This window comes from Asterias rubens, chromosome 20 (genome assembly GCF_902459465.1).
Source record: "Asterias rubens chromosome 20, eAstRub1.3, whole genome shotgun sequence".
Taxonomy (NCBI): domain Eukaryota; kingdom Metazoa; phylum Echinodermata; class Asteroidea; order Forcipulatida; family Asteriidae; genus Asterias; species Asterias rubens.
Window position 1 is genome coordinate 3,206,946 of NC_047081.1, and position 23,899 is coordinate 3,230,844.

At 36.5% G+C, this 23,899-nt stretch overlaps 1 protein-coding gene across 4 annotated transcripts in view; it reads right to left on the reverse strand.

Moving 5' to 3' along the window:
* The window catches only part of LOC117304054 (cadherin-23-like), a 40,799-nt gene continuing 16,900 nt past the window's right edge, over window positions 1-23,899 (reverse strand). For 3 of the 4 annotated variants that reach the window (XM_033788536.1, XM_033788538.1, XM_033788539.1), the window contains exons 17-39: window positions 23,584-23,817; window positions 22,756-22,831; window positions 21,708-22,019; window positions 21,124-21,381; window positions 20,302-20,511; window positions 19,068-19,384; window positions 18,450-18,557; window positions 17,043-17,226; window positions 15,403-15,629; window positions 13,654-13,854; window positions 13,098-13,205; window positions 11,718-11,847; window positions 10,546-10,794; window positions 9,824-9,943; window positions 8,760-8,926; window positions 7,700-7,788; window positions 6,501-6,635; window positions 5,389-5,457; window positions 4,913-4,979; window positions 3,378-3,499; window positions 1,882-1,986; window positions 1,291-1,410; window positions 1-666 (exon numbers count right to left, since the gene is read on the reverse strand). In XM_033788536.1, the coding sequence (XP_033644427.1) occupies window positions 447-666; window positions 1,291-1,410; window positions 1,882-1,986; window positions 3,378-3,499; window positions 4,913-4,979; window positions 5,389-5,457; window positions 6,501-6,635; window positions 7,700-7,788; window positions 8,760-8,926; window positions 9,824-9,943; window positions 10,546-10,794; window positions 11,718-11,847; window positions 13,098-13,205; window positions 13,654-13,854; window positions 15,403-15,629; window positions 17,043-17,226; window positions 18,450-18,557; window positions 19,068-19,384; window positions 20,302-20,511; window positions 21,124-21,381; window positions 21,708-22,019; window positions 22,756-22,831; window positions 23,584-23,817 (3,828 nt within the window). In that variant the 3' untranslated portion in view covers window positions 1-446. Of the gene's footprint in view, window positions 667-1,290; window positions 1,411-1,881; window positions 1,987-3,377; window positions 3,500-4,912; window positions 4,980-5,388; window positions 5,458-6,500; window positions 6,636-7,699; window positions 7,789-8,759; window positions 8,927-9,823; window positions 9,944-10,545; window positions 10,795-11,717; window positions 11,848-13,097; window positions 13,206-13,653; window positions 13,855-15,402; window positions 15,630-17,042; window positions 17,227-18,449; window positions 18,558-19,067; window positions 19,385-20,301; window positions 20,512-21,123; window positions 21,382-21,707; window positions 22,020-22,755; window positions 22,832-23,583; window positions 23,818-23,899 lie in introns of those variants that run through there. The other variant, XM_033788540.1, reaches the window with a different exon arrangement.

Below are 23,899 nucleotides of genomic sequence, written 5' to 3' on the forward strand. Positions count from 1 at the left end.
GTGTGGGCCTTGGACAAGACTGTTTCCCGAAAGTGTCCAATGGCTTTAACAAAGAAATCGACAACATAAGTAGACCACCCAACAAAGAGGTAGAAAGCTTAGTTGATAGAGTGCTGGCACATTAGTCCGGAGGTCATTGGTTCATAACCCGCTCCAGCAAATTTTTCCTTGTTCAACTGCAAATCATGTAAAATTTACCCACTTATACACAAATTTTACACACCTTTTATAGCCCTACATGTACTTAGTCTTTGACCCCCCTCCTATCTCCATTTTCTTTGAAGGACTGTGAACATGTTAGATGCCCCCTTAAAAAAAAAAATGTACCCAAAAGATGCTAAAATCCTGTGAAAAAAATGAAAGTCCACAGTGATCTCATATGTAGAGCAAAACAATTAAACTGCGAAGCTTTAAAAATGACTTAGCTTCTTATAGAGTTATTGTGATTATATTTCTGTGACTGGGAAGTTGGCATATCCCGTCAGGCTATTACTCCCAGTTGTTTTGCGCTGATCGTAATCTTTCAAGACTTCTAGAAGAAGTTGATCGCCTAATTCATCATCTTCAACATGTTCGTGATCGGCCGAGTCGTCATACATCTCCATGGTGACTTCTTGCTCTTCACTGAGAGGATCGGACGATACCTGCTGATGCGAGTAACCATTCCTAAAAAATTACATAAAAAAATTACAACATTTTTTATCGTACCTCAAGTTATTGACAACGAAAACTTGGTTACATGAAAGAAAAGTTAATTTGATATTGGTTTGTACAGTGAATGTCTTGTTGTTATTATGATCATGGACACTGAACATTTAGATAGGTTTGTAGCGCAATGTCCAAACTTAAAATGAAAAGTACCAACTTAAAGTTAGTTCCATATTGAACATTGGCATAGGTTTGTACAGCAGTGTCCAATGTCTAAATGCAAAGTAGACCATTCACTGTACAGACCATTATGGGAATGTTCAATATCGAAATACCAAAGTAGACATTCGCAGTAAAAACCTTTGTGAATGTCCAATGTTGAATACTAAACTAACTTACACAGTCACCTTGGTTCTCCGTAACATTGTATCCGGTTTCGGTACTACCTGGTTTTTTTTAAGTGTTTCTATAACCAGAGTTTCATAAGTGGTTGTATGTTTGTATGATGCCATGCCTCTTCTAAGATAGCTTCATTGGTTACCAATTAAACAGAGGATTGTATTTAAGATTCTTTTATTCGTTTACAAATTCTTTCACAACCAGGCACCAGTGTATTTTAATAGAACCAACTTTGTTCCTTACCCAATTGGCTGTTTCTTATTCTCCTGATCAGAAACCACCTCATACTCTGGAGCATCTTGGTTGCTAAGAGGTGCGACTTCATAGCCTTCATTTAAAGTTCTTGTGTAGACTGGATTTGAACTGTGAATAACAAAGGATATCATCAGCAAATGAGTGCTTCATTTTACCCAAGTCCAAGTATTCTATAAAGTTAAAAGGTCGTGGGTTCAAATCTCAGCCGAGTAATATGCCTGTGATTTTGTTCAAAGAGCTCAGAAAAGTATACAAGCCCTACACACATCTGTGTTAATGGGTAAAACCAAAATACTCTTGTATGGACAAGATTTGAAGTGTTTACATGTTTACTATAAAGATTCATTTCTGTCCAAAACTAACAAGGCCGAGTTCTTTTTTAGGACTGGTGACAGAGAAATAAAGTAGTATCTTATTTACTCAAAAGAGATATTCTTTTATGGTAAAAATGAGTGAAACGGTGGTTGCAGGATACAGAAATCTTTCTGGCTCAAGCTGCTCAATATTTTGTCAAAATTGTCGAAATAATGAAGTATAGTAAATAAAAAAAAGAGATGAAAACAGAATGTTTTATCTTACCCAGCTTCCGCATATTTGTTGGTATTTGGCAAACTGTAGGCTCCTTTAGCTTTAGATTTGGTCTCATAAAGTCCAGCTGTAGCCGCACGTAGTTTACGCTTGTAGCTGTGGAATAGTACAACAAAATACAATCCTATTTATTCTTCATGCAAGACCTTCTCATTTTGATTTGTCACAACTTTCCCTATGAGGGGGCGCTTTAATACACGAACCGCTCTCACAAAAGTTACCCTTGCCCTCTTGCGGCGGAAAAAATTGTGACATCATAACGAAACGGACTTGCACCTAGACTAATTAACAATCCAAGACATCTTAGATGTTTCCGACTTTGCATTCTGATTCAAATTAATTTTTGAATCACAGAATATGGTTTTTTATTGCTAGCTTGACAGAAGATGACTGATGAGTTTAACAAAACTAAACAACAATTTGTGTAAGGGGTGAATTCCACTGTTCTTTATTTCCACACTCAATTCACTAAATAATGAAGAACTGGTGATAATAAAAGTAATATTGTACTTAAAGGCAGTGGGCACTATTGGTAATTGTCAAAGACTAGTCTCCTCACTTGGTGTATCTCAACATATGCATAAACAAAAATAACCTGTGAAAATTTGAACTCAATTGATCGTTGAAGTTGCGATATAATAATGGAAGAAAAAACACCCTTGTCACAAGAAGTTGTGTGTTTTCAGATGCTTGATTTCGGGACCTCAAAGTCTAATTCTGAGGTCTCGAAATCAAATTCGTGGAAATAATTACTTCTTGCTCGAAAACTATGGCACTTCAGAGGGAGCCGTTTCTCAAAATGTTTTTTACCATCAACCTCTCCCCATTACTCGTTACCAAGTAAGGTTTTATGCTGATAATTATTTTGAGTAATTACCAATAGTGTCCACTGCCTTTAAACACGGAGGCACAGGCCAGGTTAAGCCAATGCTTGTAGGGGCTTGCCTTAGAAAAACAGTAAACACACAAAAACAGAAATTGTAATTGGGCAACATTTTGTAGCAAGATAATGGTCAAGAGATGGTGACGAAAAGAATACAACAAAATGGAGGAAGCTATGATATATCCAGGAGACACAATGTGGGAAATTAGGTTTTTAAAATCCTTACCATAAGGAATTTGCTTTAATTGAAGATAATGAATGAAATCTAAAAACTATATGAAGGTCTAAAGAACAAATGCGTAAAGACATTGGTCCTTGGAAAAAAAGCGGGAATATTTTTTTTAAAGTACAGTTATGGCTGACCTACATGTATACATGGTGTAGAGTTAAAAAGACTTTTACTAACAATTTTGCTGATTTCTCTATGGGCAAGAAAATTATAAATCAGACTAAAGTAGGAAGAATGACATGGCTGTCGTAATGAGATGAAAACATAGCAATGACCATGATGCTAGAAGATGATCTACTTCACTCCATGATTGGAGGCTGCCTACAATGAAATGACTGGATGTGATGGCTGCTGTGTTGATTCCAAACATCTTACCTTGACGTCACAATACAATTGGTAACCACCAGGCCAATTGCAAGAACAACGAAGAAGCTCAGGATACCAACCAAAAGCCACTGGACCCAGTCACTCGGTTCTGGCGGAACTGAATCTGGACCCTTTTGTACGATACACAAGTTTCTTTAATGGTGTCTTCACAATTCTAAAAGGATGTTCCCCCCTTCCCCTATACACCCCCATCACATAACGGACTTTATAACAGTCAATTAAAATACAGGAACTTTCGCGCACATTCAAACAGTGCGCTAGTTCTTTCAAGTACACAATGATAGTAATAATAATAATATTATGGAAGTCTATAGCGAACGTATCTACCAAACAAGGTACTCAAGGCGCTGAGTATATACAAACTTTCAGAAAGATAGGTTGTTGATGTTATGAATTCTGAGACCCACTTATTTAGCAGCTTATAAGGGTTTACAAGGTGCTGCGGTTCATACAGCAGCCACAAGTAAACATAAAACTAACATGGGAACATTTTATTTCAAAAGGTGGTCGTCTTTTTGAGATATCACTAAAAATCCAGAGTGAATATCTCCAAGCAGGGGCCAATTTCATAGAGCTTAAAGGAACACGTTGCCTTGGATTGGACGAGTTGGTCTATAAAAAAGCGTTTGTAACCGTTTGTTATGAAATGCATATGGGTAGAAAGATAATTTAAAAGTAGAATACAATGATCCACACAAGTTTGCCTCGAAATTGCGTTGTTTTCCTTTTACTGTGCGAACAAACATGGTCGGCCATTTATGGGAGTCAAAAATTTGACTCCCATAAATGGCCGACCGTGTTAGTCGACGAGGTAAAAGGAAAACCGTGCAATTTCGAGGCATGTTTGTGTGGATCATTGTATTCTACTTTTACAGCATCTTTCTACCCATATGCATATTATAACAAACGCTTTTCAAAGACCAACTCGACCGATCCAAGGCAACGTGTTCCTTTAAGCAAAAATTTTGCTTAAGCACGAAAACAGCTCGCTTATTTTACACATGTACTGGCCAAAAAGTTATGCCATATACATTGATTCTGACTGGTAATTAGCTGTTATTCACTAGCATAACAATTGAGTGGAGTCTTGGCCGGTAATCTGATTTTACTAAGCAAGGATTTTTTTGCTTAAGCAAAATTTTGTGCTTAAGCAGCTCTATGAAATTGGGCCCAGGAAGATAATCTGCGTCACAATTGGGAAAACAGCACATACCTGATATTCACTTTTGTATGTACCGAAGTATGAAGTATGAACCCAACTTTACCCAATTTTAACTGGATAAGTTTTTACAAGAAAACTACTGGAGCTCAGGAAATGCTGATGGCAATTAGGACAGTGTATAATTTTTTTTTGTGAGAAACTTTGCAACTTCATCCAATTGTTCTATCCCTTGTCTGGTAAAACTTTACTCTTCTTTCAGAACTTCAAATCATTTTCTTTCAAAATTTCTGTTTTTGTAGATGAAAACATAGCTCAGCAACAACTTAGAAAACCTACTAAGAAAAAGTCAATGTATACTTACCAATACTTCAAAGACTTTATATTTTTCATAGAATTCATCAACATAGTCATACGCTACATCAATCGAACTGAAGAAAGTACAAGAAAAACGAGCAAGTGAATGGAATGAGTTTATATCAAAAATTTGTCATTTTTTAAAGAGGAAGGGAAATGACAAAATTCAATTTTGTGATATTTTCATTTTCCTACAGCTAGAGTCATCACGTGAGTGGGGGAAAAAATGGCAAGTCTTTAACCTCATTATTAAAATAATAAAAATTGCCACCCTCCTAGTGCAATTTGTTTTTTATTATCTATAAAACGAAGTGACATCATTCTGAGACAAATGAGTCTGTACAACTTTCTATCTGGAAGTTTTGTTTCTGCACTACAAATGTCAATCATTGGTATCACTATTATAAGTTTACTTTTGATTACAAAGCAAAGTAAAAACAAATTAGGTTGTGGTTGGGTTGGCTTATTCCTAGCCATACTTACTTGACAATAATTACGGGATCGATAATTGTGTTATCTTCTTTGTTTACTCCATGAAGTTTCATGACGCTCCTAGAAAAGAGTTTAGTAATGGTTAATACATATTAAGAAACAATAACTTAAAGGCAAAGTATACCTTTGGTTTTTGGAACCGTTCGATTGATTTTCATTCAAAGTGAAGTGAAATGTTTCTAAAAAATGCTATATACAACCCAAGGCTGCTGTGGGCTTCTAACATATTTGTACCTCCATTTGTACCTTAGGTATTTCAGTTTTCACTAACAATTATAACAACTGTTATTTAAAGACAGTGGACACTATTGGTAATTGTCAAAGACCAGTCTTCTAACTTGGTGTATCTCAACATATACATAAAATAACCAACCAGTGAAAATTTGAGCTCAATCAGTCGTCGAAGTTGCGAGATAATAATGAAAGAAAAAACACCCTTGTCACACGAAGTTGTGTGCTTTCAGATGCTTGAATTCGAGACCTCAAAGTCTAAACTTGAGGTCTCTAAATCAAATTCGTGGAAAATTACTTCTTTCTCGAAAACCATGTCACTTCAGAGGGAGCCGTTTCTCACAATGTTTTATAATATCAATCTCTCTCCATTACTCGTTACCATGTAAGGTTTAATGCTAATATATATTTTGAGTAATTACCAATAGTGTCCACTGCCTTTAAAGACAGTGGAAACTATTGGTAATTACTCACAATAATTAATAGCATAACACCTTACTTTGTAACAAGTAATGGGGAGCTGTTGATAGTATAAAACATTGTGAGAAACGGCTCCCTCTGAAGTAATGCAGTTTTCTAGAAAGAAGTAATTTTCCACCAATTTCATTTTGAGAACCTCAGAATTAGATTTTGAGGTCCCGAAATCAAGCATCTGAAAACACACAACTTCTTGTGACAAGGGTGTTTTTTCTTCCATTATTAACTCGCAACTTCAACGATCAATTGAGTTCAAATTTTCACAGGTTATTTTTTTTATGCATATGTTGAGATACACCAACTGAGGAGACTGGTCTTTGACAATTACCAATAGTGTCCAGTGTCTTTAATGTGTTTTTTAAGTCATTGCGCAAAAGAGAGAGACCCAAACAAACCTTCCTGGTACTGGTTGATTGTCAACAGTAAATACTTGTAGGTCGTCAACAACTATAACTGGTTCAACAGTCTTGGCAGCCCGTTTAGCTGAAGAGCCAAAATCACCATATTTTTCTATCACTTCCACCAAAGTCCTGAATAAAAAAATGTTTCAAAAAAGATTACAATTAGAGCTAAAACCGCATTATTTTTCTATTATCTTCCGACAAATTCCTAAATAAAAGCGATTAAAAAAAAAAAAATTGAAATAGAGCAAAAATCACAAAATATTTCTATGTTCTTCCACCGAAGTCCCAAATAAAAGCGTTTCAAAAAAGATTAAAGTTAGAGCCAAATTGCCATATTTGTCTATCCCCATCACCGAAAACCTGTATTAAACTGTTTCAAAAAGTTTCAAATTTGAGAGAAACATCGCCATATTTTTCTACGACTTCCACCAATGTCATGAATAAAGACATTTCAAAAGATTGGCATCAGGGTGACTGTTTGAAACTCCAACTGACAAGGTTTTTAGTATCAAGTAAAAAGCACAACTAACTGGGAATATGATAATTCATTTTGAGTTGAAAATTTTAAAGGAAATTTGACAACAGCTGGATTTGAACCTGGACCTCCAGTTAACTTGTTGGCCCGCTCTATAAACTGAGATTGCTAGCCCTTGTTGGCAGTCTCCTTATTTTGTGAAACTGTGACCCGTTTGCTTTTTTTGCCTGTTTAAATTATTTTTGATTAAAGACACTGGACACTATTGGTAATTTTCAAAGATCAGTCTTCTCTTTTGGTGTATCTCAACATATGCATACAATAGCAAACCTGTGGAAATTTGAGCTCAATTGGTATAATAATGAAAGAAAAAACTCACTAGTCACACAAAGTTTGTGCTTTCAGATGCTTGATTTCGAGACCTCAAAATCTAATTCTGAGGTCTCGGAATCAAATCGTGGAAAACTACTTCTTTCTCGAAAAACTGTTACTTCAAAGGGAGCTGTTTCTCACAATGTTGTAAACTATCAACAGCTCCCCATTACTCTGACCAAGTAAGGTTTTATACTTTCATTTATTTTGAGTTATTACCAATAGTGTCCACTGCCGTTAAATTCTTGTCTAAATCCTTAAAATAATCAAACAGAAGAGTCACTCCGGGTTGTAGTTAATCGTTTTTCATGGATGTAGAAAGTCAACATGGCTTGGTACATACGCTTTGAAATCTTCCTCGATTTTCCTGACGTTATCTGTGCTCAGCGCAAACGTAAAAATAACTTGCTGATCCTCATTGAACAGATAAATCTACAAATAAAGAAAAGAAATTACATTTTCTCTTTCAAGTAATTTATAATTTGATCTTGGATTATCCATCACCTTTGTCAACAAAAGGAGAAAAAAAAAATGGAAATAAATAACCTCAGGGATCGTATTTAATGTAATTAACTTCTGGGCTGAACGGACAGCCTATGGTGTTGAAGTACCTGTTGTCACCCCGTTTAAACTTGATCCGACAAGGTGAATCAGATCCAGCAAGGTGAATCCAAGGTGAATCAACGCTAGTGTAAACGCACAGTGGTTTAGGATCAGACTCACCATCCAGTGAGGTGAATCAACAACCAACCAACAACAAAGTGTAAACGCAACGGAAGTGATCACTGTCATATCCTACCACTCCTTATAATTAGTTTGATGAAAGATTTGTTTTATGGATGGTGGATGTTACTTTCCACTGCCTCTGCATTAGATAGAGCCCTTTCTTGACAAATTTCATCCAGATCTATGTATACCCCTAGGATTAATGTTTGTTTCACAGCCCTTTTCATTTTATCTGTATCTTGTTTTCTTGTTCCAATACCTAATAATAATAATTAATAATAATAATTAATAATAAACAACGCTCATAAAGCGCCTTACATCCATGACTGGACCCCAAGGCGCTGTACACAATTAAAAATAGCTGCAAACAAGAGCAAAATTTATCAAAGAGCATAAACGATTTCTAAAAATAAACCACAAAATGGACCAGCCAATACAATTATATCATATCAGGGGTCAATTCCGCAAAGATTCAGGACCAATCCCTTTAAGACTAGTCCCAAGAAATATTAAAAGGTATGGCCAGTCTTAAAAATTAAGACGAGTAACTTGTCCTAACTTGAAAAAAAAAAAGACTAGCCCTAGCTCTCCAAGAAATCCACCCCCAGGAGAAACAATGTACCTAAGCAACGCAGTCATGAGTAATAGCACCTTTAACAATAGATAAGTTTTCTTACCGATACTGTAGCAGTGTCTCTGTATTGAGAGTTGAGACTGTCATATGCCACAATCTCCAGGGTGAAGTAACCAGTGTCTCGACTCTCAAAGTTCCTCAGTGTTCGGATCGAGCCGGTCAAGTTATCAACCTTGAAGGTGGGTATGATTTCTGGATAATCTGTTCCATCTAGATAAAGAAAAAAGAGGAAGCATTTTTAGCAAACTTGATGTTGGTGATACTTGTTATTGTTTAATTACACACACTTGCAATAAAGTGAACCATAATTGTTTCCAGTAGAGAAGTTAAATAAGTTAAGTAGAAACTGGTAAACTTAAAAACATGTCTGCTTGCAAACAACAATGCGAACATGATGATTATACCACTTTTATGGTCCAGTAATCCATCCTTTCATACTAAACATTCTGTCCTCACCACTTTACTCCTATTGGTTCATAGCCGCCAATTGCTTCTAAAATAGAAACTTTGATTGGCTATAATTTTCCCGCTTCTTTCCTTTCTGGACCCTTCCCTTAATCCCTTTTCCCCTCTCTTTGTCTTTAAATGGATGTATTTGTTTGTACTTGTTTTATGCCTCTGAAGAAGGTCGGGTTTGGATCAAAAGCTAAGGCCATCTCCCCTACTCACTATAAGTACATCCTATCGCTTGTGTTTGTATATTGTGTTTGTATGGAAATAAATGTTGATTGATTTGATTTGATTTGAAGTAAATATTAAAATATATACAAGTTGTGAAGGAAACTAAAAAGTCAAAAAGTTAACCCAACGAAGAAAACAAGTTACAAGAATCCCACTACCCCAAAAATGATCAGTAGTATTATCCACTTAGCCCCCCCCCCTCCCTCCACTTTCCCAAAGGATGATAACTGTTACTTTGTTAATATTAAAGAGTATGGTGTACAAGTTACTTTGTTCTATCATACAAATTATTACCAAGACCCAAGAACCAAGAAGATGTTTATTGAATTTGCGAAATCCATTTGGGGGTCTCGTGGAGGGGCACTACACAATAGGTTTTAAAACTCTTTGTTAAACGAGCTGTTTATTATGATCAATAATATTTACCTGGGTCTGTTTTTTTCTCTGATGTCTTGAAGTAGTTAACAATGGCGTTACTTTCAAAGTCTGCATCTATTGCTTTGACTACGATGACTTCACTGTCAAACCCAGTGTTATACTCCACTCCTGTAGTATTTAATCAATGTTAAATTTGCATCAGTGACATAGAATTTTAATTTTGGTATCACCCATCAACACAGATGTGTGTTAGCACTCAATACTTTCCAGAGTTCTGTGAATCCCACCCGACTAATATGCCTCCGATTTTTCCCCACAAATTTCAGGAAAGCACCTGATTGTATACAGTGCTAACACACATCGGTGTATATGGGTAAAACCACAATGAATTTTCCTGTAATATTCAAAGAATTTTTTTAATTTATTGATGTGTTTGTAGCCAAACAACTGGGCCAAATTTCATGGCTCTGCTTACCGCCGAATTCTGCGCTTACGATCGCGATTCCCCGCTTACGTGCAAGCGCCGAATTTCTGCGCTAGCCTTGTAAGCGTAGAATGCCTAGTAATGTGAAGTACGCAAGCGCAGAAGCCCAAATTCGCCGCTAACCCGTGAAATTCGCCGCTAACCCGTGAAATACACTTGCTGTAAGCACATAATTCCCTGCTTCCGTAAGCGTCGATTCTATGCTTACGGTAAGCAGAGCCATGAAATTGGGCCCTGCTCTTTTCACACTACTTTACAATTGATTAGAAACTGGTTTTTGACTTACCTCCGGTGTAAGATTTAGATGTAAATATCGGTCCATTATCATTCACATCCAAGACTTTGACAGTGACTTGTAACAAAGTGTTGTCCGTCGGATCATACGGTACGATGATCGAATCATCGTAATTGAAGTCACTCGTTACTTTAATGACGATGTTTTCATAAGTATCGTTCTTTTCACGGTCCAGTGATTTCTTTAAGGAAAGCTGTCGGGATTCCTTGTTGAGAGTAAAACAGTCTTCAGTGTTCCCGTCTGTAGATTCATAGATACAAAATGTGGTTAATAAATATATATATATTTGGTTTTCCGTAACACCATATGTGTGTATCTACTTGCCAGGTAGAGTCAGTTCTTAGAGAACTGTCTTTCTTTATTCTACTACCGCGGAGTAGATTTATCGGATGTTCGGGAGACTTCTCAGTTCTGAAAAGAACTGTCCTGCTTTTTAACTACCACCCAGGCGGATCGGTATAGCCAAATGGCTTGGACCACTACTTTAGCTTATAAGATCATAATGAACTACAGTAACGCGAATTGGTCTCACTAATACATATGATAATAATAATAATAATAATAATAATAATAATAATAAAGACATTTTTGTGAATGCTTAATGCAAAAGCCTCTAAGCGCATGGAGAGAACAATAACATAAACACGGGGTGAAAGATACAATTACAAAGCAGATTACAAATGAGCAGCCTCAAACAAACTTTAAAAAACTTAAAACAGTGTAGGAATTAGCCTGGCGAATATGCACAGGAAGACTAATCCAAAGATATGGAACAGCTTAAGAAAATGATGTTTGACCCTAAAAAAATGGAAGAAGTTCTTGAAGTCGTAAGCAATGGCTGTTAAGATGATCGTAAAGTCTAAGTAGGGGAATAATAATGGTGAACAAGTTCAGCTAAATAAGCAGGAGATAGACATGTTTGAGCTTTGAAAGTTAACAAAAGCAGGCATATTACTCTTGTGGGATTCAAACTCACAACCTTTGCAATTCTAGGCCTTACCAACTAGACCACTGAGATTGCCCGGTAGCTAGAGGCAGTTTGAAACCTATAGTTTAGCAATGATTGGAAATTTGCATCAGGGGAAAAAGAATAATAACTTTGGTTTTTGAGACTAGTCATGCCATTCTTAGAGTGACAAAACAAAAACTTGAAATTGACTTACTGACAATGAAGTAGAAGATGAGTTGGTTTGAAGGCTCGTCGGCATCAGTGGCCTCGCTCACCAGACCTATAACGGCTGTCGCATTGTTCTCAAAGACACTGAATTCAATACTCTGATCTGATTCATCTTCCTATCAAATCAAATCAAATCAAATCAAGTTATGTCTGATCAAATCAGATGAGATCAGATCAAATTTAATCAAGTAAAGTAAAATCACATCAAGTCGAATTAAAATAAATTCAATTAAAGTTCACTTAAGTCAAATAAAATAAAATAAAATAAAATAAGTTTAGATCAATTAAAATTAAATCAAACCAAATCAAATCAAATCAAGTCAAATCAAATCAAGTCCAATGAAATCAAGCAAAATGAAATTAAATAAGCCAACAAAATCGAATTCAATCTAATAGTTTAAGTTAAAGCGAATAAATAAAATAAAATAAAATCAAGCTGAATAAAGTCAAATCAAATCAAATTGTGTTGAATTGAGTCAAACAAATCAAATGAAGCCAAATCAAACAAATTCAAGTCGAAGCAAGGCTATTCAAATCAAATCAAGTCAATTCAGATCAACTGAAATAAAATCAAACCATATCTATGCTCAGACTATAAAGACACTGACACTGTTGGTAACTACTCAAAATAATTGTTAAGCAAACCTTACTTGGTAACAAGCAACGGCGAGCTGATGATAGTATAAAATATTGTGACGTAAGAAATGCTCCCTTTGAAGCAATGTAGTTTTTGAGAAAAAAAGTAATTTCTCAGACCTATAGCTGAGGTCTTGAATGCAAGGCATCTGAAAGCACACAACTTGTGCGACAAGGGTGTTTTTTCTTTCATCATTCTCTCGCAACTTTGACAACCAGTTTAGATCAAATTTTCACAGGCTTGTTATTGTGTGCATCATGTTGAGATATATCAATTGAGAAGACTGGTCTTTGACACTTACCAAAATGTGTTAAGTAGGGCTACCTTTTAAAGCCATTGGACACTTTCGGTAAACAGTGTTGTCCAAGGCCCACACTTCGGGTATCACAACTTCTATATCAAATAACAAACCTGTGAAAATTTAGGCTTAATCGGTCATCGGAGTCGGGAGAAAATAACGGGAAAACCCACCCTTGTATCTGCGCGTTTCGGCGCGTCATGACATGTGTTTAAAATAAATCCGTAATTCTCGTTAACGAGAATTGATATTGTTTTACTGTTTTCTCAAAAAGTAAAGCATTTCATGGAATAGTATTTCAAGAGAAGTAAACCCTGTAAGTTATTTATAAATCTGTGAATTTTTTTTTGTTTCTGTACCGAAAGGGTCCAATGGCTTTAAACCTTATGATCGTCAAGAGGTTTGAGACTATTTCAGAGAGTTTGACTCACCCAGAATATTGGCTCATTATCATCCGTATCGTTAACCTTAATGATGAACGTTACTCTAGTGGCAAACTTATTATTTCCATCACCTTTATTGTATGCTTCTATAGTCAACTAAAAACAAAACAAAAAACAAATTGTAGAAAAAATACATGTTGAGTCTCACTAATGACAACAAAATACAATGGGTATGAAAGTCACTTTAATGTGGTACAAATTATCTGCTGAAAAGAGAAGAATTCTTGACTTGGTACTAAGTTCGCTAAACTTAATGTCTGCTAAACTAGGAGGTAATTTCAAGGAAGTTATTTTCTTGGCTTAAATTCAACAACTGTTTTTTAAAATCCACAAGTTCTACGACCACATTTTAGTGGACCCGAAATTCTTTTTACATGACCAAAATCAGCAAGAGAAATGCTTTCTACACAGTTTAACATATAAACTGTTTTTAATATCTCATTTTTTTTTAAACTAGTAGACTCTAAACTCAACAGAATTGCAAGATATTTGTCAGACTAGACCGCTCGTCCACGGCAAGAATTTGATTATATTATTTCCTTACTTCGTATTCTGCTTTTGTCTCGCGGTCAGTCACATGACCATCTTTGAAGGAAACCATACAAACGCCATCATCATTAGACTTAGAGTCGAGTTCGAAGAATTCTTGTCCATCCGACGACTGTACAAACTTGAAGTAAATTTCGCCATTTATGCCCACGTCAGAGTCGAGTGCTGTTAAATTTAAAACAAATCCAGTGGAATTCTGAAAGAAAGTTATAAGAAGAACATTAGGTTAGCAAGATTAAATCCAATTCAATTATATATTTTTTATCACAATTTACCAGTATATGGTTTTTGACTGGCACCACCGAACAAAGATATTGACAAAATAGGGGAACGGCCAATATAGGGGGCTAGATAGCTCATCAGTTGGTAGAGCGCTGGCGCATTAATCTGGTAGTCGTTGGTTCAAATCCCACTTTAGTCAATTCGTTGTTCAACCCCAAAAATCAATTTACAAGTAAAATAAGTTTTTTCCAAGAGTACATTAAAAACATTAAGAAAATTCAGATTTAAAGACAAAGCAATGCTAAAACAAAAAATAGTTTGAACAGAAATGTCCTGCCAAGATTAATCTCATTCTAGAGTTCGCGCTTGGACAACATTTTTGTCGCTGGAAGCCATAAATGACCTTAATATTTAACTGAGGGTCCAAAAACAATAGGCTTTTGTGGGATCCCTAGACCAATCCAAAAACAAAGTTCAAACTTGGGGTTGATATGGCCTTCTTGAGTTATCACTCGGACAATGACATGCACACGCACGCACACAAGAGTGTATCTGTTTGCAACCGTGGACCTCCTATAGACCTTATGCATTGACGTCTTCCAGCCGCCATCTTAGAGGAAAAGCGGTGACGATCAATCGAGACGCACAGATTTGTACGCGCAGCGCACTGAACAACCTCCTTTAGACCTCTAGGTGAGGGCGCCCTACTGAAATGACGTCATATGCATGAGGTCTATTGTCCCTCTGTTGTTTTTACATTGTACTCTTATACTTTTTAACAGCTCCTATTTGTTTTGCACCTGTTTTCAGATTGTGGACCTCTGTGGACCTTTCCATTTTGTTATGAGGTCCTTGGTTTGAATGTGTATACCTATTGCACTCACATGCAAGCACACACAGTCATGTTTGACCATTACATTACATTAGAGGACACCTATTGTTCTTTCTGTTGTTCCTGTATTGAAGCAATCCCTATTGGTTTTTGTACACAAATGACTAGTGAGGACCCATGAAAACAAAGAACAGACTAGTGAGGACCTATTGCATACACACAGTCGTGTTTGGCCATTAGAGGACACCTATTTTACTTTCTGTTGTTCCTGTATTGAAGCAATCCCTATTGGTTTTGTACACAAATGACTAGTGAGGACCCATGAAAACAAAGAACCGACTAGTGAGGACCTTTTGCATACACACAGTCGTGTTTGACCATTACGTTAGAGGCACCTAATGTACTTTCTGTTGTTCCTGTATTGAAGCAATCCCTTTTGGTTTTGTACACGAATGACTAGTGAGGACCCATGAAAACTAAGTACCGACTAGTGAGGACCTTTATTGTCCCTATTCAAAAATGTCCTCGGGAGGGTAGTCCATACAAACCCACACACACACAAACAGAAGGACAAGGCAAACACTACCTGCCCGTTTGGCTGGCTTCGCCAACGGGGCATAAAAAGGAGGCCCTCCTTCCCTTTTTCAAAAAGAGAGAACACTAAACATTTATTTATTTATTTGGCCTTACCTCTTCAACATAGATGGTACTCAAATCAGTTGGGAAAGTGATTTCTGGAGGGTCATCGTTGACATCTGTGACTGTTATCTGAACCGTGGCATTGGCATTGTTCGAAGGCGATCCTCCATCCCTCACAACAACTAAGAGGGAGTAAATGCCTACCCTGTTTGCCAAGCTTGACTTGACCATAATATTTCCTGTGTTGTCACTAGTGGTGATGTTAAACAGCTCTTCAGCTGTCGAGTTAAACAAACAAAACAAAAACAGGTAAATTTCCTTTAAGTTGCGCCGTTTTGTGCAAGGCTCGCCACTTGAAAACTGTCCATGTTTGTTGTGTTGTCATTTAGCCTTAAGACTCTGCTAGAGTCAAAACGCCAGGTAAAAACTTAAAACTCTTGTGCAAGTCTTAATTACCAGAGGAATGTCTTACAAAAATCTTTCCAGGCTTGAAGTATTTTAATACTCCAGTGAGAAATTAACTCTTTCTCAAAAATCTATGTTACTTATTAAGAGGGAAGCCGTTTCTCATAATCTTTGATACTATCAAAAGGCCATTGCTTGTTACCAAGTAAGTTTTTATGCTATAATGTCAAGCGCCTTTATTAGCGCCTCTTGTAAGTTCAGAGTCTTAAGTCTTAAGTCTTAAGTTCCTATTCAGGGAAACACTCAATTCAAGACTCAGTGTTCCAATTGGACTTTTTGTTGTTAAAGTACCATGACTTTTCTGTAGAATGACAAAATTTAATCCAACGTGGACACATGGTATTTCTGTCCTCCTGGTCAACTTACCGGGACAGTGATGTAGTACTAACAGACCAGGGCCCAATTTCATATAGCTGCTAAGCACACAAATTTGCTTAGCATGAAATTTCTTCCTTGATATAAACAGGATTTCCACGTGATTTTCAGGATAAGCAAACAATAGCTGAATACCAGTAACAAGAAATATGCAACAAATGGAATTTTTGTTGGTAATCCTGTTTTTATCAAGGAAGAAATTTCATGCTTAGCAAATTTTTGTGCTAAGCAGCTCTATGAAATTGGGCCCAGGATCACTTCCGCGCAGCCACGGTAAATTAAAGGCAGTGGACACTATTGGTAATTACTCAAAATAATTATCAGCATAAAAACTCACTTGGTAACGAGTAATGGGGAGAGGTTGATGGTATAAACCATTGTGAGAAACAGCTCCCTCTAAAGTGACCTAGTTTTCGAAAAAGAGGTAATTTTCCACGATTTTGATACCTCAAGTTTAGAATTTGAGTTCTCGAAATCAAGCATCTAAAAGCACACAACTTTGTGTGACAAGGGTGTTTTTTCTTTCCATTTTATCTGACAACTTTAAACCACAGATTGAGCTCAAATTTTCACAGGTGAGTTATTTTATGCATTATGCTGAGATACACCAAGAGAGAAGACTGGTCTTTGACAATTACCAAGAGTGTCAATTTCCTTAACATGGCCATTCACAAGTCGAGAATAGTTGCATGATTGAAACCTACCCCGACCACGCTATAACTTAGAAAACCTTGACGCAATACAACTCCAGGAGGGAACTCACGGTACAATTACACCACAGCCAATCACGATAACTTTTCCCGTGTCGGCTGACAGAAAAAAAAAGTCCAAAGTTAAAAAGATGACCTTACCCTTATCGCTTCCCCCTTCAATGGAGTATTCCAATTGTGAGCTAGGGGTGCCGGGTTGATCAGCATCTGTCGCAGTCACTGTAAACACAATATCACCCTCTGGTACAGTTTCCTGAATAGACCTCGGCTCAAACTTGTTGAAGACCGGCGCATTGTCGTTAACATCGAGAACAATAATCTCCACCTGATGACAGAAATAAAATGGAGTAAGACGATGGAATAACTAATAATAATAATAATAATACTGCCGTCGGTTTTACAAAGAGTTAGGACTCGTCTTATCTCGAGTTAGGACGAGTAACTCGTCTTGACTTAGGGTTAATCTTAAGGTCTGCATGCTACAGTGCAGGGTTGGGACTCGTCCTAAGTCCTAAGATTAGTCTTAAGTTAGGAAGAGTTTTGTGAAATCGACGGCAGGGTCCTTATATAGAGCGCTTTATAACACCCCTATAAGGGGTGTATCGAAGCACACATTATTTTTTACTGCAAGGTGTGGAGACTATGATGAGATAAGAGGCAAAGTATACCTTTGGTTTCTGGAACTGTTTGAACCGTTCAATTGTTTTATTAACTGTAAATAAAATGTAGATGGCTGCCTCCATACTTAATCAATACCTGTGTTCGGAGGTGCCAGTCAGAAGCCTGCTCACAACCCTTAGGTTTATTATAGAAAAGGTCATAAAAACTGCATAAATTTAAAAAACTGGGTCCGAAAAAACATTCAATGCCTTTTGGCATAAGTTATTAGCCAGGATTGGGTGTCCAAATTTACTGGAAATTTACAAACCAGGTGTCCAAATTGTTCACCTACAATAGATTAACATGTAAATGAAAACAAAAAACAGGGTATCAATAAGGGAATCAATGTGTGGTGAAGAGGTTTTCAACTAGTGGTTAAATCCCAACGAGGCATAATTTTACCGAGACGAAGTCGAGGTAAATTATAAAGAACCAGGCCTCGGCAGGTTTAAACTACTAGTTGAAAACCGATGCAACAGACTTAGATTCCCATTCCCGGTCAAAAACATCAGCACTTTTTCAATGATTTCTTTCAACACAACACCCCTCCAGCTATGAAATGGTAAAGCCCTCCGCCGCCCTCGGGTAAACAACTCCTTATAAGGGAATGCTGTGCGCGTCGTAGGGCCCAACTGTTTCAGCCGTTGCTCTCGACTAATAGGAATGAAGAAACTGTCTTATAAAACAGGTGCAAGCTCGCGTGTCACGCCCATGTTTCAACACTTTTTACTGGTCATAAACAAAGGTTTATACACACCCACGTGACGCGCTCTCCACCAATAGGAAAAGCGAAACTGTCTGAGGTATTTATGAATACAAATTTAAAACAAGATGTCTACAAGACACCCAGGCACCCCTCTGGCTACCTCTATGTGTAGCCCTACTCACCGCTTCATTCTCACTTCTTCCGCCACCATCTATAGCATTAATCGTCAGGATGTGCTCCTCTTCTGTCTCACGATCAAGCTTAGCGCCTTCTTTAATCATTATCACTCCCTAAGTGAAATCAAAGAAACAAGAGAAGAAAGAACCAGTCAAATGAAATGATAACAACACAAATTAATAATATAAATAATGGGAACTTCTTTGGCCCTTAAGAACCAAGTTCCAAAAAATAGTAAAGCAATTCCCGAGTCTTAAAATACCACTTGCTGATAGGTGCTTTAGTTTTTAAGAAATTAGGAAACAAATTATTGTTGTCTCAGTAAGATGAAAATTATTTGAGCATGTAAAACATATTTACGTGATTCCTGAAAACATTGATTTTCACTTTTTTCCCTCAAAAAATTGTTGACCTATGAAGCTTAAACTTCTACAGATAAATTAAATAACATACCTCTTCATTCACAGTGAGTGAGGATTCATGTCATGGCCTAAAACTTGATGTACAATATTACATATAACCCTTTAATCTCAAAATATTTTATTTTCCCTTGTGGGAGTATGCAAAATTCCCCTGACGGGAAGATCATAAACAAACGCACAAACAAACAAACAAAACCTTACCGTTGTTCCGTTTATGGTGAATATGTCATCAGCGTTTCCTGAGGCAATGCCGAAAGTCACATGACCAAATATATCTCCAGCGTCTTGATCCGTTGCAGACACTCTCAGAATCTCCATACCCGCCGTGAAATTCTCTAAAAGAGCAACGCTGTAGTTACTCAGTTTAAACTTCGGAGGGAACTCGTTAACGTCTATAATACTGATCGTGATGTTTTTAGTTGTATTTTGCACAGGGTCTCCTTTGTCTGTTGCTACAATGAGGGCGTGATACGTGGCCATTTCCTCGCGGTTAAACATACCGTTGACTTGCAGTATACCTAGAAATCAACAAATGTGATGTGATCGGTTGAAAATAATTATCAGTATGGAGAAACAAGCCAAAATAGGCCGGCATGGGTGACATTTACAAAAAAATATTTTTGTAAATTGAAATGCTCAAATATATATTATTTCGTATTGGCAACTTCCTTTCTGATAAATAACTTTTAAAAAAGGGTTGTAATTATAATTGATAGAAAAAAGTGCCAAATGTATTTATAAATTCACAAATTGACTTTAAATATATTTAATCTCTCGCAGTCCAAGTGTTTCTACTTTCACAAGTCTTGAGCATAATTTGGCATACATCTAGTGAGGATACTTGTCTTTGAAAATTACTAAAAGCATACCCTGCCCCTATCCAGCAACAAAATAGTTAATGGCCTAACGTTTCGACCCTAGCAGAGTCCTTCAGTTTTGTGCATTAATAAAAGGAGCTATGCATAGAGCTTCTTGGTTGGTAAGAAATTTGCAACAGAGAACTATAGTTCTATTTTTCTCATTTAACATAAATAGCAGCATTTTTTATTAAGGTTGATCAAAGGCACTGGACACCTTTGGAAATTGTCAAAGACCAGTCTTCTCATATGGTGTATCTCAAAATATGCATAAACTGTAGAAAATTTGAGCTCAATTGGTCGTCGAAGTTTTGAGGTAATTCGAGACTTCAAATTCTAATTCTGAGGTCTCAAATTCAACTTAATTCATGGAAAATTACTTTTTTCAAGAAAAGTTTGTTACTTCAGAGGGAGCCGTTTCTCACAATGTTTTATATTACCAACAGTTCCCCATTACTTGTTACCAAGTAAGGTTTCATGCTAATAATTAATTTGAGTAATTACCAATAGTGTCCACTGCCTTTAAGTAAATATTATTGTCTAACTAATTTTCAGATATACAACAAAAGCAAACTTACCAGTCTCTGGATCAATTTTCATCAGATTTTTATCATCTACAAGATCAAAAATGATCTCTCCATTTGAACCTTCGTCTTTGTCCGTTGCGCTTATTATAGCCGATATGATAGTGCCCTCAATGTCATTTTCGGTAACGTCAAACTCGTAGTCGACATCTGAGAACGCTGGAGGGTTGTCGTTAACGTCTAAAATGGTTAGACTCAATGTGGCTGAAAAGTTAACGTGAAGGGTTACATGATGAAGTAGTCGCATTATGGAATTAAAAGTAAAAAATACAACAGGTTAACATACCAACAATTTACAAAATAAAATATAATGAATAAATAAAACATATTGACAAAGCAGGGAGACCGCCATCAAAAGGCTAGTTTTTTTTTTTTATCATAGGTGATATGTTAATGTATATACAATAAAACTAATCTGTGAAAATTTCAAAAAAAGTAGAGTTTTTGAGATAAATTGCCGAAAATCTGGAGTGGTTATGTTCGCGTTGGTAGAATAAACCATTATTTGAATAGGCCCTGCACAATATGAGAAACGTTTTATGTAGAACTCAAGTTCTCAGATTGAAATAATTCTGAAATGACTCTCTCTTACAACCACATTTCTTAGAAGGGAATTGTTTCTCAAGCTCTTTTAAATTATCAACAGTTCCAGTGCTTCTTATCAAGTAAGTTTTTATGGTCATAACCCTGCTTTCAACATTTTTTCCACAAATTCAGAGCCAGTGTTTTTTTTAATAAGAAAGCCACCTCAATTTTTGGAGTAAGTATACAAAAAAAGTGTTTCTCCCCTTTTAGTGATTTGAATATAAAACTTACCGATTGCCATTTGTTCCTCGGTCGCATTTACATCTTTAACAACAACTGGAATCACAAAGCGTGTAACTTTTTCTCTATCCAGTTCAATCACAGTGAAGACACCGCCAGTTTGATTGATCGAGAACCAGCCACTGAAATTTTGCTCAATTTTATCGTCTTTGTTAAAACCACTGATTGTGTCAAAAGAGTAGACTAATTCGGCCGTTTCATCTGAATCCGATGCTGTAACCATCGTTATCAACGTACCGTTGACGACACCTGAAAGGACATAAAACAAACCATCATTATGAAGCTAAAGTCAGTTTGTTTCAATTCAATTCAATTCAATTCAAGTGAAATCAAATTTCTTGGTTTATGGTTTATTTAAAACATTTGAAACTTGGCGTTCCAAAGATCGAGTAAGGTTTATCGGGATTCACAACCGCAATGCCTCGTGGGTAGACAGAGGGGGCATTCGACGCCACAGTGTGTGTCGTTATGCCATTGGCGCAAGCATGACCTATATCTTTGGTGGGTTCAACAGCGCCCTCTCTTGCTATTAGCAATAAACCTTTTTGCACTTTCTTTTTTTGCAATTTTTTTACCCTCGTTAATCTCTTCAACCGGTGTCTCCTCAGAGAATGTAGGCTTCTTGTTATTAACGTCTAAGATGGTGATGATCACCGAGCAGTTCCCGGGAGGTTGGTAGGGATCTCCTCTATCGAGAGCCTCTACTTCTAGCTCGTACGAAGCCTCCAGGTCTCGATCGAGCTGGTCGTTGACGGTGATTCTCCCCGTTGAGATCTCAATGCGGAAAGCGGAGACGCTGACGTCCGTCTCTCTGAAGAAATAGTCAATACGGGCGTTTGCAGAGCCGACCCTGTCCATATCCTCGGCTTTGACTTGAAGAACAAAATCTACAGCCGGTAAAACATAAAATAAATTGATATAGGAAAGGTTTGCAGTTACCTTATAACCAGATAACTCTATTTTTCTCATTGAACATAAACAGCAGCATTTTTTATTTGGGTTGATTAAAGGCACTGGACACCTTTGGAAATTGTCAAAGACCAGTCTTCTCACTTGGTGTATCTCAACATATGCATACAAAAACAAACCTGTAAAAATTTAAGCTCATCGGTCATCAAAGTTGCGAGATAATATCGAAAGAAAAAACACCCTTGTCACACGAAGTTGTGTGCTTTCATCAGATGCTAGTATTCAAGACCTCAAATTCTAAATCTGAGGTCTCAAAATTAAATTCATGGAAAATTACTTCTTTCTGAAAAACTACGTTACTTCAGAGGGAGCAGTTTCTCATAATGTTTTATACTATCAACCTCTCCCCATTACTCGTTATCAAGTAAGGTTTTATGCTAATAATTATTCTGAGTAATTACTAAAAGTGTCCACTGCCTTTAAACAAATCTGAGACTAAATAATCAACATTTTCAGGAGGAATGTCGAAGTAGCCAATTGGTTAAAAAAAAAAAGCTTTTAAAAGTGTTCTTAGTGCCAGAGAAGTAGATTAGAAAACAGAATTTTTTCAAATGTGAAAAAAACAACAGCTGTTTTTCTTCATCAGGTTGACTTTAAAGTCTAAACTCAGATATTAATCAACAAAACTTATTTAGAATACTTCTTAAGACGAACCTCCTCTCTTGGCATCTTCTGGTATTTCACCGACAAATACATCCTCAACGAATACTGGAGAGTGATCATTCATATCCTATGGAAAATAAAACTAAATGTTACAACTTGTTAAACACATTTGCAATTAGTTTAAAAAAACGCTTTTATCAAATTTGTTTTATAAAAAATTACTTCAAAGTGAAATGTAAAACTAAAAATGCTTTACACTTTTGAAAGCTGCTGTATGCTTCTAACCAATAGTTTTTATGCATTTTTATTGATTGATTACCAAATGTAAAACTTCCTTTCAAATGCACTGGACACCTTTGGTAATTTGTCAAAGACTAGTCTTCTCACTTGGTGTATCTCAACATATATGCACAAAATAACAAACCTGTGCAAAATTTTGAGCTCAATTGGTCATCGAAGTTGTGAGATTATAAAAAAAGTTGTGTGCTTTCAGATGCAATTGAATACTATTAAAATAAAATTCAAATGTTTTAGTGGAAAATTACTTCCTTCTTGAAAACTATGTTACTTCAGAGGGAGCTGTTTTTCACAATGTTTTATACTATTAACAGCTCTCTATTGATCGTTACCAAGTAAGATTTTATTTTTTAAATAAGATGGCAGGTTACCGGATTGTCTGTTTATTGTTTTAGTCCCATCTTTGTTTCTCCTTGGTATGTAATTTGTACTTGTATGTTGTATTGTTTTTATGTATGTGTAAACTTGAGCATTGCAACAAAACAAAACAAAAAACAAAAAAAGTAAAAAAGTAAGCCAACAATTATTTTGAGTAATTACCAATAGTGTCCAGTGCCTTTAAATTAAAAAATGCTTCCATACCTGAATGTTAATGTTAACATTTGCAGTTGTCATTTTGGAAACATTTCCTCTGTTAGCAGCGATCACTGTCAAATTAAACAAGGGTCCATCTTCCTCAAAGTCTAATATGTCGTCCAGAGAAATTATTGCCGTCGTAGCAGTTATTTTATCAATACGGAATTTCTCTGATAGAAAAGTGTTTAACAAGGAAAAGAAGATTTCTTTGTTCTCGATCGCATCATCTATGTCTCTTGCCTGTAAGAAAAGATCGTTCCACTTCATTAAAAAGGCACGTAGGCCCTATACCTTTAGTATAGACGATGTGACCTCTGACGTC